General features: G+C 33.2%; 2 protein-coding genes across 2 annotated transcripts in view; one reads left to right on the top strand and one right to left on the bottom strand.

The window, feature by feature from the left end:
- Positions 1-6331, top strand: part of LOC109719173 (fatty acid desaturase DES3-like) — a 9568-nt gene extending 3237 nt beyond the window's left edge. The window contains exons 4-8 of the mRNA XM_020245716.1: positions 4585-4677; positions 5048-5233; positions 5323-5400; positions 5546-5683; positions 5970-6331. Of these exons, the coding sequence (XP_020101305.1) occupies positions 4585-4677; positions 5048-5233; positions 5323-5400; positions 5546-5683; positions 5970-6161 (687 nt within the window). The 3' untranslated portion in view covers positions 6162-6331. The remainder of the gene's footprint in view (positions 1-4584; positions 4678-5047; positions 5234-5322; positions 5401-5545; positions 5684-5969) is intronic.
- Positions 8109-13951, bottom strand: LOC109719613 (probable 2-oxoglutarate-dependent dioxygenase ANS). The gene is made up of 3 exons (XM_020246385.1): positions 13373-13951; positions 12809-13139; positions 8109-8822 (listed from the first exon to the last, which is right to left on the bottom strand). The coding sequence occupies exons 1-3, from the start codon at positions 13903-13905 to the stop codon at positions 8580-8582; spliced, it is 1107 nt and encodes a 368-aa protein (XP_020101974.1). The 5' UTR covers positions 13906-13951; the 3' UTR covers positions 8109-8579.

Here is a 19361-nt window from a genome sequence, read left to right as displayed (position 1 = left end):
ATAGGTAAATGATGTCGAAAATTTATAAAATTTAGTTTTCAAATACTTTTAATAGTGTAGATTAAGTCTAACGAAGCCGATCATCGATTTGGAAGCCGTATCATTGAAAACAACTTGGTAGCACGGAGGCCTTCGTGCTACCGATAGTATACCACCCTAGCTCTCTCTCTCTCTCTCTCTCTCTCTCTCTCTCTATATATATATATATATATATATATATATATATATATAAAATTGAGCTCCTATGGTTTTAAAAGTACTAAGAGATTGGTACTTGTAGATTTTTAGCCATTGGATTAAGAGATATGCGGCTAGGATGATGCTATCAATTGCATGAAGCATTTGGTGCTATCAAGTTTTCTGCCGTTAGATTTACCTTTTTTATTATTTTCATCCGTTCGATTATACTATTCAACTAACCACCCACTCAACCTTAGGAACCCCACATCATCATCCTAACCGCACATTTTTTAATCGAAGTGTAGAAAACTTAATAGCACAAAGTCATTGATGCTGTCATTGATGCTATTAATAGTATTCCAGCCTAGTTCTCTCTCTCTCTCTATATATATATATAGAATTAGGCTGAAATACTATCAATAGCACCAAGTTATTGGTGCCGTTAATTTTTTAGCCCTTGGATTGAGGAATGTGTAGTTAAAATGATGTGGGTCCCATAGGATTGAATAAGTGGTTAGTTGAATAGTATAATCTAACAGATAAAAATAATCAAATGGTTAAATCTAACGATAGAAAACTAGATAGCACTAAATTCTTGATGTTATCAATAGTACCAAGCCGAACTATATATATATATATATATAGAACTAGGCTGGAATACTATTAATAGCACCAAGCTATTGGTGCTATTAATATTTTAGCCATTAGATTGAGAAATATGCGGTTAGGATGATATGGGCCCTCTAGGGTTGAGTGGGTGGTTGGTTGAATAGTATAATCTAACGGGCAAAAATAATCAAAGGGGTTAATTTAACGGCAGAAAACTTGATAGCACCAAGTGTTTGGTGCTATCGATAGCATAGCAGCCGGACTCTATATATATATATATATATATATATATATATATATATATATATAGAACTAGGCTGGAATACTATTAATAGCACCAAGCTATTGGTGCTATTAATATTTTAGCCATTAGATTGAGAAATATGCGGTTAGGATGATATGGGCCCTCTAGGGTTGAGTGGGTGGTTGGTTGAATAGTATAATCTAACGGGCAAAAATAATCAAAGGGGTTAATTTAACGGCAGAAAACTTGATAGCACCAAGTGTTTGGTGCTATCGATAGCATAGCAGCCGGACTATATATATATATATATATATATATAAATATATATAGTAACCAATGTAGAGATAGATTTGGCTCCGACAAGTACAATAAATACGACCCTGAAAGTGCCATGTGATTCCACTGAAACGAACATTAAACTCAATAATAAACAACAAAGAGGTTTGAAACTTTTTGATTGGAGACATTTAAATTGGTCCGCCCCAAGAGAAAAGGACTCGGACTTATATCCTGTTGAATATTAAATATTAAAACCTACATTCTCAAATTTTTGAAAAATAATTATTATTATTATTTATATAAATTTAATATAATATTAAAGCAGAAGATTCTGAATTTGAGTCCGTCAGACTTCCAGCTTCGTTTAATTTTCTCCTATTTAATTTAGTTTCACGTTTCGAATTTCTATCAAAAAATCTCGAGTCCAAACATAAGAAAGAGTATTGAATATAAATATAAAAAAAATACAGTTCTCTAATAGTTTAAGTTTTTGGAGAAAAATAATTATTTTACTTACTTTAACTGAATCCTCTCTAATTTTTTTTTAAAAAAAATGGAAGCCAGATATTTTAGGTGATATCAATATTATCAAAGCCAATTTTAATATTAATACGTAAATTTATTAAATTGAAATATTATTTACTAATTTAATTTGACTAGATTTAATAAGTTCGATCTCTTCTTAGTAAATTTAGCTCTCTTATTGCTTGCAAAAATTGGATTGAAATTGAGTACGACTATAGATCTCGCAAAATGTGTTTTTGAATATTGCTGTTGCATCGACGCACATGATATAGAAACTTATCGACCGGTTCAATCATGCAATATGAAAATATTACATACTATATAAACAATATTAAGAAAGACTCAACACACTTCTAATTTCAAATAGTAATGATTTAAAGTACCAAAATTTGGTACTTGCCTCCACGAAAATTAAAGCGCAGAAAAAGCAATATTGGGAGTGGGGACAGACTCGTTATTTATTAAAAAAAATTTAATCTGATTTAATAAATTTGACCTGTCGCTCTTAATCTATCTAGCTCAATTTAAATATACGTTCCAACTATTTGGAGCCAAAATTTGAAATAGTGGTGAATTTGGTACCAAACCTGGTGACCCACACGTCCGAGAATTCAAAAAAGGTAAAGTGACCACCTTTTGAGAGTTGGGACCAACTCTTTAGTACGTATCTGTACGGACTTCGATCCAACGGCTAATACCCACTCGAGGTATCTCGTCAAACCATTTGATCCGTTGATAACCTATGATTCTCACTAATCCTTTGTACTTAGATTGTCCATAGCTGAGATATCAAGCTCCAAGTATAATTATTTTTAATTAAATTTTGTTATTTAAGAAAAATGGATAGATTGTTATTTTTTTCTCTTTACAATATATATATAGTTATAAATATTTTTTAATCTAAAAATATTTTTTATTTATGTATATGACTCTTTTACTTGTGCCATTTTTTTGAAATAAACTATTTTTACTTTTTCGGAGTTACAAATAGATGGATGGAAATTAGCTAGAAGTCCCCACACTGCGGACCCAATTGAAGGATCCTTGTGGGTTCTTTAAAAAAACCTATTGATGTAAGTCCTTTTCAACGCGGTACTTAAAAGTTATTAAATTATTAATATACTGACATATGGGATGTGAAGATTTTAAGTTAATTCATGAATGAAATGGTGCATAAATTTATGAAAGTCAGTCGGCCGCAGGTTTGCACGCCATTTAATATTTTGGAAGGCAGTCTTGACTCTTGACCCTTTACATTAAAGCTAGGGACAACTTAGCTGTGGTGTCTTTGTACCACCAACACAAATGGGAAGGAAAATGCTACATGTATAATTTCTTATGGAATGTAAATTTTATATTTTATAATTAGCAGTTGTTTTTTTTTTTTTTNGTCTTTGTACCACCAACACAAATGGGAAGGAAAATGCTACATGTATAATTTCTTATGGAATGTAAATTTTATATTTTATAATTAGCAGTTGTTTTAGGTTTTAAGTACAAAAAAAAAATGATGAAACTAGTGAGTAATGTGAGCCTTTAATTGTTTAGAGTGTAAATTTTACATCTATTTTATAGGTGTACAAATAGTATTGCTGAATGAGAAAATTTAGCAACCAACCTAAAATGTATCCCAAACTCCTCGTTTTTGTTAGGTCTAAAGATGCATTCCTTTAGTGTGAGGGCGTTTCCTAGGTCGAGGTGACTGATTTGATGGTAGTTTTGAATATATTGTAGAATACAATTGATGCGTCAGTTTTATATATGTTTAATAAGTTAGTGATTTTGTTCTTTAAGATTTACATATTACAAGTCAATCTTCTTATGGCATATAATATTAGAGAGGATATATCAGCAGTATGATAACAATTTTGAGTAAAACAGAACATATGAACATTCTTTGCTATGGGGGGATTATTTGACTAGAGTTTTACCTATTATATGAATCTAGTTGCGTGGATGCACAACTAAAGCGAAATTAAAAGCAATTAAAACCGAAATTATGCTATTAAAAGAGAAAAGTAGAAATATTACCTGTGGTGATTTATATCAATAAGGAATTCCTTGCAAAATTCCTGTGTAGAGGATCAAGGAATAGAAATTCTTTGACAGGGGAGGTCACATCTTTTGGTTGTTAGCGCAATATTTATTCCAGGATATTGCGTGTTGCGTGAATGCTCGAGCGAGAACATATTCAACATTTTCTTTTCCTTTTCCTTTTCTTTTTCCCTTTTGGTGCGTGTGTGTATCTTTAAAGATGATAAACCTGTCCAAAGAAAGAAAAGAAAGATGACAATTTGAATGGAATATTTTTCCCTTTGAAAAAGGAGTTTCTATCTGCATTAAACTTTGAAGGAACATTATCCAGTAATGTAAATGCAAATCAGTAAATGATACAAGAGGCATGTTCTGCTTTTTAGCAGCTTGGAGGTTAGTATTAAAAAAAAAAGAGGACAGCATCTTCCGAACAGTAAGATGAAATGGAAAAAGCTAAGAAATATTTTGGTTTGAAAGATCAACCAAACTGATTTCTTTCTTTTTAGGCTGTATTTCCAATTTGTATGCTGAGATATCTAAAAATAATTGATGAATGGGATAAACTGCAATGCAAAATAGTGCAATTCTAACAAGAGTAACATTACATATAATGGGTCTTGTTCTCAACAATGAAACAATCTACACTTTTCTACATTAAGTTCAAAAATAATTGATTTATGTGCAGCAATCTTATAATTTCTTTTGTCTAGCAGCTATCTGAAAAGACATACAGGGGACTGGATTTTGTCACTCAAAAGCTGCGTTACACATTACCGTTTCCTTTGTTTGCGTACCCTCTTTATCTGGTGAGTTTAAGTTCAGTACATTTTTACCTGGTTAGCGAGCAATTAAGACTCATTTACCAGTCTATTTTATTTTTCTTTTCTCTCTGTTCATGCTGAATCAAGATTTCTATACTGCTAAATGTCAAAATTATCAAATTGAAATCTTGGAGAATTATTACTCTCGGCAACTCCACTTCAATTTTCCATAGAAATGGTTCGGCCTTCATTTGATACAAACACAGCAAAGATGATCCGAGTGCTAGCAAACACTCAATTTTTTTCTTCCTCTTTTTTCCATCTTGTTTGCTGATCAAAAGGATCCATTCAATTACAATCACTACATATAATAGAGGCATTATGCTTCCGTTTCATGTCGATTTATCTTTTGCAGTGGACAAGAAGCCCTGGAAAGAGAGGCTCTCATTTTCATCCGAGTAGCAGCTTGTTTCAGCCAAATGAGAAATATGATGTTCTAATATCAACAATCTGTTGGTTCCTGATGGTCGCGCTGCTTCTGGGCCTAGCATACGTAGTAGGCCCAGTTCCAGTTCTCAAACTCTATGGAGTTCCCTATCTTGTAAGAATCAACTTGGTCCCTGAGATTTACCATTAGGACTTGGTGGTCTCTTAAGTTCTAATCTCTATGCGCGATTGTTTGAATCTAAGGTGTTCGTGATGTGGTTGGACTTTGTAACCTACTTACACCACCATGGTCACCATGACCTCCCTTGGTATCGCGGCAAGGTAACAAATTTGCTCTCATCTCCAAACTATTCTTCTTCCAATTTTTCACTCTTCAACATTCTTTTTTTCCCCCCTTTTGGAGGTTCTCTGTTGTCACCAAAAGTAGCTTAGAAATAATACCAACCTCTTCTTAATTGTGCCTTAGGAATGGAGCTACCTCCGCGGAGCGCTAACAACTGTAGATAGAGACTACGGTTGGATAAACAATATCCACCATGACATTGGAACTCATGTGATACATCATCTCTTTCCACAGATACCACACTACCACTTAGTAGAAGCAGTAAGTAATATTTCCTCCTCACCTACTCTTTATTAGAGACATTTAACTAGGTCCTGCAACCTTATACTTTTAAATACATATCGTCGCAAAATCAGAATTGCCATATATGCCTTAATAATAAATGTGTTTTTGTTAGATATTCAGATCTTACAGGTCTGTATCTAAATACATGATGTTGCAGGGATATAGATATGTAAAACTCCCTTTCATTAGAGGGTTATCTTATACTGTTTCTGTAATGTTACAAAAAAGTGCTGAATCAATTAATGTGTGTTCAAATTTTCAGACTAGGGCAGCTAAGCCAGTACTAGGGAAATACTACCGCGAACCAGAGAAATCGGGGCCTCTTCCGTTGCACCTCTTCGGGGTACTAATGAGGAGCTTGCGAGTCGATCACTTTGTTAGTGATGTGGGAGATGTTGTCTACTATCAAACAGATCCTCAGTTGACTGGAGAATGGGAGGAGAAGCTAAAGTGAAGCACCGATTATTGATGCAGCACCATAAATATCGATAAGAAATATCGAGGTCGAGCACACGAATCCCCTCGGTTTCTTGATTATTTGGCCACACTCTTTTTGCTTTTTGCTCAGGGATGATATTGTGAACATATAATTTCCTTAATATAATGAAGTTAAACTTTCTTCAAGTTCGACGCTATGACGACAAACCTAAAGTACAAATAGTGCCACTGCGAAGTGTTTGATACATTAGAAAATTGAAATCCATAGTTGTCGAGTGATGGAAACTTTTAACATCGAAACACAGAAATGGTTGTTCTTCCTCAAGGTGACATATTTTGAAAAATGCAGTATTAAATATGTAATGAACTCCTTATAGACTAAAACTACAAATCATTATTATGATAAAATAATAACTACCCTTTTCATACAAGTGATCAATAAACTTATTGATAATGGCTTGTTAAAAATCCCAAACTAGTGAAATCAAAAGAGATCCTTAAGATTTCAAACTTTATGGACTATCACATGTGCACAATGTACTGGACAAAGTAGATCAACACCGATATTATGTGCTTCACACATTTTCTAAGTTCACATTCTTCTAAACCTAAAATGTTGGTACTTTTACACGGCAATTTGAAGATAAAATCCCCTAAATTCCACGCGTTTCATGCATGAAGAACAAAATTGGTACTAAATTAAATCATAAAACATAATCAAAATATAAAAATAGCAATATAAACTGGTGGGAAAAAAGAGATCATGCGCAGAGGAATGTGCCAAATCACCATTGAAGCGCGCGATTGCCATAAAGTAACACCACATCCACCCCTAATCAGGATCCACAAGGTGCTATTACCTCAAATTACACAAACAATGCGTACACTTCGAACCCTAATTCGCATTCCAGTGGGCGAGAGAGAGAGAGAGAGCGAGAGGGAGAGCGAAAGAGGTGAGGTTCGGAGACGAAGAGTCTCGGGAATTTTATAGGTGGGTCGCTCGTAATTAATTATTTTTAATTATATTTCGGCGGGGAAAAAGCTTTGTAGAGCTTTTAAGTAGAAGTCGGCGGGGGAATATCAGATTTTGCCGACTACAACGATGTATGAACGAACAATGGAGTCGGTAGCGAAGTGTTGCATATGCCGTGTTTACCTTTTTTTTTGAAAAAAATAATGGATGCTGACACTCTGATAAACTTCAAACTTTAAGTTATGATATAGGGTTCTATTTTGTTGAATAAAACACTAGCTTGATGCGTTTACAATGTTTGTATCAGAAAGAATATAAATTGACGTAACTTTAATACGAAAAATTAATATATTCTTTTGAACAACACATGCAACTCGAATAGCAGTTTATGAAAAATTCTCTCTAATCTTTTAGTAAAAATTATTTCCTTTTTGAATTATTTTGAAATGCAAAGTTCAAAAGAGTTTTTTAAAATGCATGCAAGATTTAATAACTAAATATTATAAGGAAGAAAAGATTAGAAGAGGCATGTGATGAGTCGAGACATACTAAGCACTGTCCTTAAACGAGATTGCTCATCCACATGCGAGGGGTGCGAGGCTCCGAAAAATATCAGTAAAGCTCAGTACAAAAGAACAAGAGGAAGAAGAAGGGCAATGATTAGGTTAAAATATGAAATCCTGCCCGACTCGGTAACCAAAACACGGTGCCGCCGTGCGTGTGTTTTCTGAAAAGTATCACTCTCATTATCTCCTAGGCAACTAGCTTGAGAATGATGGAGTATAAAATATGCAACAATTAGCTTTTAGTTTTTAATATGGGATTAATCTCACATATAAAAATTTATGCACGAACTCCCAAGTAAGGCTTATAGAATGTTAAACTGCCCAAGAAAGTCCAAGGATTAAAGTAAAGTTTTAAATCACCAAAATCAAATTAATACTAACAGTTTAATGATGGTCACGCATTAACAAAGTTGCCATCCCCTTTTCATAACATAAGCGACATGCACAAATCATTCCCTATTGTTTTACTACTAACAATCCAAGATACAACACCACAAACCAAAACATAATATGTTTTTATTATTTGGCTAAGGTAGAAGCCAATCGATAACATTATAAATTTGGTAAAAATGTTTGTTACTTGCCTGGAATATGCTGCATTCTGAAACAAGTATATATCTGAAGTTTAAAAGTTTAGATCTTACTATCTAATCTTGCAATATATTTAGCTTTGTATGTCCAAATCAACATTTGTTTAAATTTTCTAATAAAAACCATAAAATTCTATTTGAGTTTGAAAAAGAGCATGATGAATACTTTTAAAATTAGGTAGCAAAAGCCAAATTTTTTGACGTTCAGATACTCGTTTCAAAATGTGCTGCAATTCAGGTAAGGTCTATACATCTCCACCTTGTGAATGAGATTGTCCAAGTATGATAAGATCTCTGTGCCAATTCTAAGAAGCGGTGAGAGAATCGATCTGCGACTTGCCATGAGGACCCCTCTTGCGCACGTACAACCGATACTCGTTGTACGTGACCGGGTGGTACAAAGGAGGAGATTGCGGTGTGATGAGCTCTTGAGCTGGCCCGATGGGCACACGGCCGTTAGGGTTGAAGAAGAAGGCTATGGAGAAGCGCTCGACTGCGTTGGCCAGTGCTCGGTGCTCCACACTTTTGTACTTGGCATTGCTTATCACCTACATACATACAAGGTAGAGAAAAAGCGAATTATTATGCTCTTGCGTATCAAATTGCGTCATTAACTAGCTCCAACTTTAGTTTATGCATGCTTGGCCTGGCTTTTAAAATTATTTCCTTTAAACTCCTACGCAAGATTTGCACAGAACGAAAGGGGTTTAGAAGTAGCCAGTTTTGGTATCTATATAATAGAAAACTACGTATGCCTATATAGAAATTAATATTCATAACAGGTTTAAGAAGAAGTGTTCAAACATTAAGGGCATGTTTGAATGCACAGTAAAATATTTCTACGGAATTTATAAACTATGGTTTTGGTCTAGATAAAGTAAAGAATCCGGCAACTTTAAAAAATTCCACGGATTCAATTTTTAAACTGTTGGGATATGCATTGTGCAATTTCACGGAATTTTTCTAAATTGAAAAATTAAAAATTAAAATTTAAAATTTAAAATTTCAAAAAAAGTTTAAAATTTAAAATTTGATATGTGAAATGTGAAATTTTGAATTTTAAATTTTAAATTTTCAAATTTGAAATTTAAAAATTAAAAATATAAAATATAAAAATCTAAATTTAATTTTTAAATTTTTAATTTTAAAATTTTAAAATAAAAAATTTGAAATTTGAAATTTTTAATTTTTAAATTTAAAATTTTAAAATTTAAATTTCAAATTTGAAATTAAAATTTAAAATTAAACTCCCAAATTTTAAATTTTAAAATTTAAATTTTAAAATTTAAATTTTAAATTTAAATTTAAAAATATAAAATTTTTAATTTTTAATTTGAAAAATATAAAANGGAGCTCAAAAATGATGGAATTTTTTTTTCCTTTGGTTAAAGTGAATTATACATTTACTCAATTTTTTGGAGTATAGTTTAACTTTGCTTCAAAAATTACGTTACTTTTTTTCCTCCGAAACGCTTTATAGGATATTTTTCCTACCGTCGTAGTATAGTTTAACTATGCTACGTTTTTAGGAGTATCCAAACGGGACCTAATTCTAAGGTTACTAGAAATATTCATAACAGGCATAAGAAGAAGTGTTCAAACATTCTAAGCTTACTAGAAATATTCATAACAGGTTTAAGAAGAAGTGTTCAAACATTCTAAGGTTACTAGCATGGAGGTCTAAATGATTAATTTCATCACGAGAACATTGTGCTTGTTACAATTTTAGGATTTTGAGATGTACATCATCATTTCCATACGTTCCTTTCGCTTTCGACTACAGTGAAATCTAAATTTGCATGCATATATGCTTTAGCGCTATCTCGGGACGTACGAGAGAAAAATGAAAAGCAAACAGTGTACATACAGTGCGGCGGGAAAATCTACAATAACTTTGATTAGGACTTAATTAGAATTAATTGACTCTAGTATGGGTACATCTTAAAAGGGCATGGCCCCATTGTTTGCTTAGTGATTAAGCAGTGCCACTATGTCCTATCCAATTTGGACTATGTTTTGTGACTTTTGTTGAGGTGCACCACGAGAAACAATAAAGGAGGAGAAAACAAAAAAAAAAGATTACTCTACTCAACTCACCACACCCAGTCCATTTGGCCCGATTACAAACAGAAAAAAAAAAAAAAAAAAAAAAAAAAAATACCATTCTCTTTTATGGGCCCATTAATTAAAGGTTACCGTTTTGGCCACTAATGCAATTCTATGGGCAAAAGTATTCCTCCTTTCCAAGGAACTAGGGGTTTGCGCATTAATTCGATGCGTGCACTGGAGCAATAATGGCACAATAATGCATTCAAAGTTGAAATTTACAACTCAATTAATTGCCATTTATTTCCAAGCATTTTTCATGTACTAATTTAATAGAATCTTAAAATGCATGAATTTGAAATGTTGATATTTACAAAGTTGCCTTTAAAAGTATAATTTTTCATCACTTTTTGCATGCCTCTTAATTTGCTCGAGCAATGTTTTACACATAGATTTTGATACTTAAGAAGAATAAATAGGAGAATTTAGAAAGTGCCTCATGTGTGTTTTATTTTAGTTTCCAAAGGAAACCTAAAAGAGAAGGCAATAATATTAATAGCATAGCAGATTAATTCTTTGAACATATTTAATGTTACTTTTTGATTCAATGAACTCAATTCACTCTAAATTCACTCTATCTATTAATTTCATGTATTGCCAATTAATTGCTAGCAATTTGCCAAACATCAATTATTGGCTTTGTGTATTATATATTCAACTTTTGAATTCCTAGTACAATAAAAAAAATTCGACTTAGATTGAAAAGTTCATAATTAAAAATTCAGCATTATAGTTATATGATCATACATAAAGCATACAAAGTTTTTATTTCTTTTTTTTTGAGAGAGATAGGTAGTAGCATGTTACCCGCTTCGTTTATTTTTTTATTTAGAAATAAACTTAGCTAGAAATGTGAATCAACTAGAATTCGAACTTGAAATCTTTCGTACTAAGCATCAAGTCTTTTGCCACTTGCGCTAGAGACAATCGGTTAAACATACAAAGTATTTCTTTTTTTCTGAGAAAAAGATAGCACGCTACCCGCTTTATTCATTTAGAGGATGAACAGCATGCAAAGTATTATAACTAGTTAATATATGGTAGTATATATATCTTGTGCATTATTGGATGTTTAGTACTAGTTATATATATATATATATATAATATATATATATATATATATATATATATATATAGAATTAGGCTGGAATAATATTAGTAGTAAAACGCTCTTTTTGCTATCAAGTTTTTAACCCTTGATGAAAAATTGTAGGGTCATGATGATATTAGTCGGTTAGAGTTGTTGGTCCCCCTAGGGTTGAGTGGTCCCCACTATCACTAGTGGACTGGGCTACTATTAGTTTTTAACTCTTGGATGAAAAATTGCAGGGTAGGATGATACTATTAGTTTTTAACTCTATGAGTTGGACTGGGCTACTATTAGTAGCAAAATCCCATTATTGCTACCAGTTTTTTAGCCTTTGGATCAACTCTTTTTATTATTTCTAACCATTGGATTAAATACTATAACCCAGTGGGGAGCACTCAACTCTAACCGACTAATATCATTTTGACCCTACAATTTTTCATTCAAGGGTTAAAAACTTGATAGCAAAAAGGGCGTTTTACTACTAATAGCATTCCAGCCTAATTATATATAGAGAGAGAGAGTTGAGCTAGAATACTATCGGTAGTAAACGAGCCGTTTTAGTATCGATTTGTTTTCGATGATAGAGCTTCCAAATTGACGATCGGCTCCGTTAAATATGATTTAAACCATTTAAACTATCTAGAAATCAAATTTCACGCACTTTTGATATTGTTCTTTTATCCATCAAGTGAACAGAAAAATGAATGGCTGAAAATGAATACTCTTTAAAAAATGATGATAGGAGTCTTGTAATCAATATCAAGAGTATAGATCTTGTTTTAAATAGTTTAAAGAATTTTCTAAAAAAAATTCAATTGATTTGGATATCTTTACGCCGTTAAACGAGAAGACGCCTCTTATCTACCTTTAATATTACAAATTTTGAAACCCTTTGATCATTAGGCAAATGATGTCGAAAAGATTTGAAATTTAATTTCTAAACACTTCAAGTGGTATAGATCATGTTCAAGGAAGCCGATCGTCAATTTGGAAGTTCTATCATCGAAAACAAATCGGTACTAAAACGGTTCGTTTACTACCGATAGTATTCTAGCTCAACTCTATATACATATATATATATATATATATATATATATATATATATATATATATATATATATATACTATATAATCTTTGGTGCACTAGTTCCTTGCGTTGAGATTATGTTAGAACAGTTCTAAACTTTTGTGAATATCAGATCTAACTATTCAAAATGATTTGTTGAATTATTTAAATTTTACACTTTTGAGAATATCAGTTCTAACTTTTCTAAATGATTTTTTTGTGAACAATATGTCATGCATTCATGTTTATGTGGATCACAAATGCGCGCTAACCTGAACCTGGTCGCCGACGTTGATGACAAAGGCTCCAGGGATCGGCTTGACGGTGACCCATTCATCGCCCTTGCGAACCTGCAGGCCCTTGACGTGGTCGTCGGCCAAGAGCACGGTGATTCCGCCCGGGTCAGAGTGCGGCGAGAGGCCGAGGGTGAGATCAGGTTGTGGGCACTTCGGGTAGTAGTTCGCCCTCACACAAGCCTCAACATCCTCTCCTCCAAATGCTCTATATATGTAGTTCTCATCCAAGCCCAAGCCTGCTGATATTGCCTTTGTTAACACCCTACACAGCTTCAGCATTTCATGGTCATACTCCTCAGTGATCTCCCTATATCACAAAGCAAGGAGATTGAATATATAAGACTCTAACAAAGCAGCTCGAATATATAAGACTTCGATAGGACACGTAACATGAAGATCAACTTAGTTAATTTCTCTATTAGAGAAGGAGAAGCTAATCATGCGGCTCGAGTCGCATGTGACGGAAGCAGCTCTAATTTGAACATTCTACTTAATTATAACTATAAGAATGAAGAACATATTCTAGACATGCTTTGTTACCTCAAATTATGGGGAACTTTGGGCCACTTATCAAGTATTTGTGCGGACTCAGGAAGAACAGTGAGAAAGAAGTAGTCACCCCAATCTAAAACTGCACCCTTCTCAACCCCAACACGGCTACCATATCCATTATAAGTCTTAGGGGAATTTGTGTACATCTTCTTCTCCTCCATGGGGAGGCGAAAGAAGCTCCTCCACACCCCCCTCATCCTCTCGACGACGCCGTGGCTCACGCCGTGGTTCACCACCTGGAAGAACCCCCACTCCTTGCATGCCTCCGATATCGCCTGCATGGCCGCGTCATCGCTGCGGCGGCAGCGGCCCTCCCCCGACCCGTCAACGGTCGCGACCAGCCCGCCGATGTCGACCACCGGGATGTTCGGGCTGTCGCTCCGGTCGTCGTCTCCAGCGAGAAGCCGGCGCTGGCTCGGAGGCTTGACGTAGCGGTCGGGGACGGCGGTGACCCCGCGGTCTGATAAGGATTGGACGGGCACGATCGGCTCCGGCCACTCCTCTAGAGTTGGTGATTCCATGGATGGTGTGTCAAGGTTCCAATTTAGGCTAGCTAGGGTTTCTCTATGCTTCGTCCTCCCACAACAAGAAACTCGTGAACTGGTAGCGCATTTATATAGTAGTAGAGGGGGAGTGGGGGAGAGGAGTGTAACCACATGGTGAGCTTACCATTTCCTAAGTTGACGGCAACCCTGTCCGACCCAAAAATATTCGGATTTTGGGTGTGAAAATAATCCGAATCCGGTTCAGACGTATAATTCGAACTAATCATATCAATACAATCCAGTTTCATAATATAGACACGACTCGAACATTACGACTCGACATGCTTTTAAAAAATAGAACGCAATAGACCATCAATAATAAAATATAATATTATTAACACAATAATACATATTTATGGTCCCAATCCTATTAATAGGATAGTAGCCGTATGTATATATATATATATACATATATATATATATATTTGTGAGAGAAAGGTAGCAAGCTACCGGCTCCATTTATTAGGAAAAATGAACTCGACGTACAAAATAAAAGTAGTCGAGGCCTCCAGAGTGAAGAGAAAGGAAATGGATAAAAAAATAGAAGAAAAGAAAAGAAGAAACTAGGAAACAATCAGAAAAAAAAAAAATAGAAAAGTCGTGGGGGCGATAGTCATATGCTCCAAAAACAAGAGAGACCACGGGGTCCGCCATCGGCAATAGTCATCTGCTCCAAAATAGTTAATTTTACTCAAATATTATCATAGTTTTCTTACAAAATAAAAATTAATAAAATTTTTATTAATAGTTCATATAGTTTATGAAAAGAAATTTCCTACTATATATAATTTATTTATATTATCTAAAAAAAATATGTATATATTTATCGAAAGGCTAAGCTTATATTATATATGTATAGAAAAGATTAAAAAAAATAGATGTGTGTATACAGGATGCGTTACGAACTTGAACTTGCGTCGAATGCACGTTTATGACGTGTCTATGTTAAACACGAGTCTGATACGAATACGCGCATGTCTAATATAGAGACGCATGACTTGTACATAAAAATCCATGATATCAATATATAGATAGATAGATAGATAGGGAAGTAAATTGTATGATTTTAAATTACCTCCTACATAACTTTGACTCGGATCCAAATTTTCGCGGCCCCAAAACGGGAATGGCGTGCGTGGGGGAGGGTTGTCTGCGTCACAAGTCGCATGCTGAGTGTGACGGGCGCACGTCACTAAAGATAAAGTGTGTGGAGTTGGCGAGAATTTTTTTTTTCTAGGGAAAACTTTAAAAATACTTCCCTGTAATTTCATAATTTTTATTTTTTCTCCTGTGATTTAAAATGTATCAATTTGTTCCACTGTGATTTTTTTTTTCTCTTTTTCTTATCAATTTCATTCTTTTTTTTCTTAAATCAATAATAAAGTTAAAATTAAAGAGTACTAAAGTGAATATTTGATAAATCTAGATGGATATCTGAAGTTTTTTGTATATAATTGAATGAAATATTAACGAAAAAGATATCAAAAATATAAAAATGAGATCACAAGGGGGCAAATTGATTCACTAAAGTAAGAAATAATGAAACTACAGGGGGGTTTTTGAAGTTTTTCCTATTTTCTATAATGTTGTCATGAGATCCCCTAATATTATTTTTTATATCATTAATGATTATAACTAAATTTATATAATATTTTAAATTGCATGGATAATTTAAACGGTCCGCCACATTATAGTACCAAAATATCAACATTCTAGTTTGCGACGCAAAGCATGTCCCCTACAAAAACAGACCAAAGCATAAGAGGAGAGGGAAAAAAAAAAATTTCAAACATCAATTCTGTAATTTTATTTTTTTACTTTAATATTTTGTGATTTAAAATATATCTCTTTCGTATTCTATTTATTTTTTTTTATTATTCTCTCGGTTAATTTTTGCGCTAAATCAATAATAAAGTTAAAATTATAAAATAGTAAAATAAAATTTTAATAAATTATAAAATAATAAAATAAATATTTGATAAATTATAGAAAAAAAAACGTGATAGTTGTGAGGGATTTGACTGATTGGTTGGCGAGTACGCGCTGCAGCAGAATATGTTTCCTACTTTCCGTCAATCGCCATTAAGATTGACGTGGCAGTTTATGCGACCACACCTATGTCTACCACGTGTAGCATGCCTGTACGTCGTTTTTCCAAAATAAAAAAAATATAAGTGACAAAAAATTTAATCGTTAATATATGAGATTTTAAATTTTAATTTTAATTAATTTATATTTTTGGTTAATTTTTTTTAAAAAATAAACAAAGCCGGTAGCATAGTACATTTTTCTCTCAAAAAAAAATAAAAAATATTATTTTATTTTTTTTCATAATTAATTGTACCTTCTCTTAAGTTTCACTATTTCAATATATATATATATATATATATATATTTATTATTGCGTGATCTAGATTGTTTNTAATGTTTGGCGTTGAGTTGAATTAATTTATTATTTTGATTAGTTAGGTGCAAGCCAAAGCGGCCCTAATTAAAAGAAATAATGATTTAATTTACTTCAAAGTAGCGCTTCCGGATAATTTTCATGTTAATTATGCAGCACTAAGTCAGATTAATTTATTACTTCAACTATTCGGGTGCAAGCCAAAGCGGCCCCGACCGGAAGAAAAGATAAATTAATTGCTTTAAAGAAGTGCATGCGAAATTGCACCCTAATATTATGTTTAGTCTGCTCCCAAAGGAGGTCTAACATGAAGGTAGATGGGTGGTGTAGGATGGTAATTTTCTTATAACTCGTTTGGAGAAATTTGCCTGGCCAAAGCTGACAATTTCTTCATATGGAAAATTTGAGATTATCACGACCTACAGAAAGTTTAAATTAATCTCTAACAAAGAGATTGCATATTTATGCTCATAACTCTGCTCCCAAAGGAGGGGTTGTGATGTCATATAAAGGATATGCATAAGGAATGATTGCATATTTATGCTCATAACTCTGCTCCCAAAGGAGGTGTTGTGATGTCATATAAAGCATATGCATAAAGAACGAAAAATACTTATGTTCATAATTCTGCTCCCAAAGGAGGGGTTGTGATATCATATAAAGTGTATTTTTCTAATTTTGGTGTGGTAATTTAGATGTGGTATTTTATTGATAAAACATGCATTTTATTTTTCAGCTATGAATTCATTTTCTGTTCCTATTGGTGAATCTGTTCCTATACTTAATGGTTCTAATTATTCGGAGTGGAAAGAACAGATTATGTTCATTTTGGGCTACATGAATTTAGATTTGGCTCTGCGCGTTGAACAACCGCCTAAGGTAGTGGGGCCAATAACTCCACAGCAGGAATCCGCGCAGGAAAAGTGGGAGCGATCCAACCGCTTAAGTTTGATGCTCATAAAGTCAAGGGTATCAAAAAGTATAAGGGGATCAATTCCAGAATATAATAAAGCCAAGGATTATCTAAAGGCTATTGAGGAGCAGTTTGTCAGCTCCGATAAAGCCTTGGCGAGCACCTTAATGAATAAACTGTCTTCCATGAAGTACTCCGGAAATGGCTCGAATCGACACGGTTCAATATGATCTATACCACTTGAAGTGTTTAGAAATCAAATTTCATACATTTTCGATATTGTTCTCTAATCCATCGAGTGGACACAAAAATAAACGACTGAAAATGAATATTCTTTAAAAAATAATGATAGGAGTCTTGTAATCAAGATCAAGAGTATAGATCTTATTTTAAATAGTTTAAAGAATTTTCTAATAAAAATTCAATTGATTTAGATACCTTTATGCCATTAAACGAGAAAACGCCTTATATCAACTATTAAAATTACAAATTTTGAAACCCTTTGATCATCAAGCAAATGATGTCGAAAAGATTTGAAATTTGATTTCTAAATACTTCAAGTGGTATATATCATGTTCAACGATATCGATCGTTGATTTGGAGGCTCTATTATCAAAAACAAATGGGTGGCAACGGAGTCTGTTTGCTATCGATAGTATTCTAGCTCAACTATGATTATATAATACTATATTAATACCTAATGGCCGAATCATAAGAAATACTTAGACAAAAACTCCCTCGGATGCTTTTGTGTTGAATATACTAAATACGAAATAGGGTTGTTCTTTGACAACATAGGATTTTTAAACAAAATAATTATTTTACGTAGTGTCGAACCAAATTATAAACAATTTATTTGCAAAGACCTTAATTAATTAGTTTGATGATACGTGCTTTACGCAAAAATTGTATTGAACCATGCGTTTCACGAAGGAGAAAAGTGAAGAGCGAGATTCATGATTAAGGTACATTAGTTTACATCTACGACAAGTTCTTTTTTTTTTTTTTTTTTTTGAGAGAGAGATAGTCAGCACGCTGCCTGTTTCGTTTATTTCATTTAGAAATAAACTTAGCTAGAAATGTGAATCAACAAGGATTCGAACTTGGGTCTCGGATACCAACCACCAAGCCCCTTTGCCACTTGCTCATGTGGTGGGTCCATATTGATGGGTCTTAGTTTAATCCTATTCACATAAAATGTATATTGAAATTTTTTCTAATATGTTAAAGATAAAGATGAATTATGCGATTAAAAAACGTATCTTCCAGTAGATATCCATTATAGATATTTTAATTCTAATCTCGATATGAGATTCAGGATATTTAGGAGTTTCCCTTCTCTCTTATATATGATGACAAAAGAGAATTTACATTCCCAGAGTTTTGGGTGGATATAGAAGAGAACTCTGGTAGCTCTTTTTGATTTACACGTATCCGATTCGTGATGTAAGGCGTAGGTGTGAGAAAAGGCGAGATACATGGGAGATCTAGAAGTATCGAGGTAAGAACAATCTAAGCAAGCTAATAAAACAAGCAACCCGATCCGATTCCAGCTCTTAGATATGTTGGCTATCCAATTTGTAAATTTTCGCCGCTCTTTAATTCTAACAACTATTATATAATTTTTTTTTTCAATAATCAAAGCTCATATTTGTTGATGTCATTATGATGTAATGCTGATGTATAAATTAAAGCATTATGACATTTTTTTCTTTTTACCTTAGTACGATTTTTTTACCAATAATTAAAGCATTAGCACATATGTTTTTCAATAATTGTTCTATACCTTCTATTTTGTCCTTACTTTAGTACGTTTTTTTTTTTTTTTCAATAAAGCACAGCTACATATTAATCTATTGTCATTACAAAGTGTTGATGTATTAAGTAGTATGCATAATGTGAAATGATTTACTTCATTGGTCTATGCCTAAAATCTAAGGCTGCGAAACAGTATAAAGTTTGAGGATCCAAGAATTTTCCTTTCTAAAGTAATTGACTAATTAAAACCCATTTACTTTCCACTGTATATATATATTGTCAATAAATATGCGTGATAAAATTTTAGCGGATATCTGGTGCATGTACATATGTTATATATTTTATGAGAAGAGATATA

This window comes from Ananas comosus, linkage group 13, assembly GCF_001540865.1.
Source record: "Ananas comosus cultivar F153 linkage group 13, ASM154086v1, whole genome shotgun sequence".
NCBI classification, from domain to species: domain Eukaryota; kingdom Viridiplantae; phylum Streptophyta; class Magnoliopsida; order Poales; family Bromeliaceae; genus Ananas; species Ananas comosus.
This window is presented reverse-complemented; position numbering and strand designations above follow the sequence as displayed.

Coding starts and splice junctions, on each gene's coding strand:
- LOC109719613 (XM_020246385.1), bottom strand. CDS start 13,905: ATGGAATCACCAACTCTAGAGGAGTGGCCGGAGCCGATCGTGCCCGTC. Junction 13,140..13,372: donor AAAGTTCCCCATAATTTGAG/GTAACAAAGCAT, acceptor TTTGTGATATAG/GGAGATCACTGAGGAGTATG. Junction 8,823..12,808: donor ACGTCGGCGACCAGGTTCAG/GTTAGCGCGCAT, acceptor GTATGTATGTAG/GTGATAAGCAATGCCAAGTA.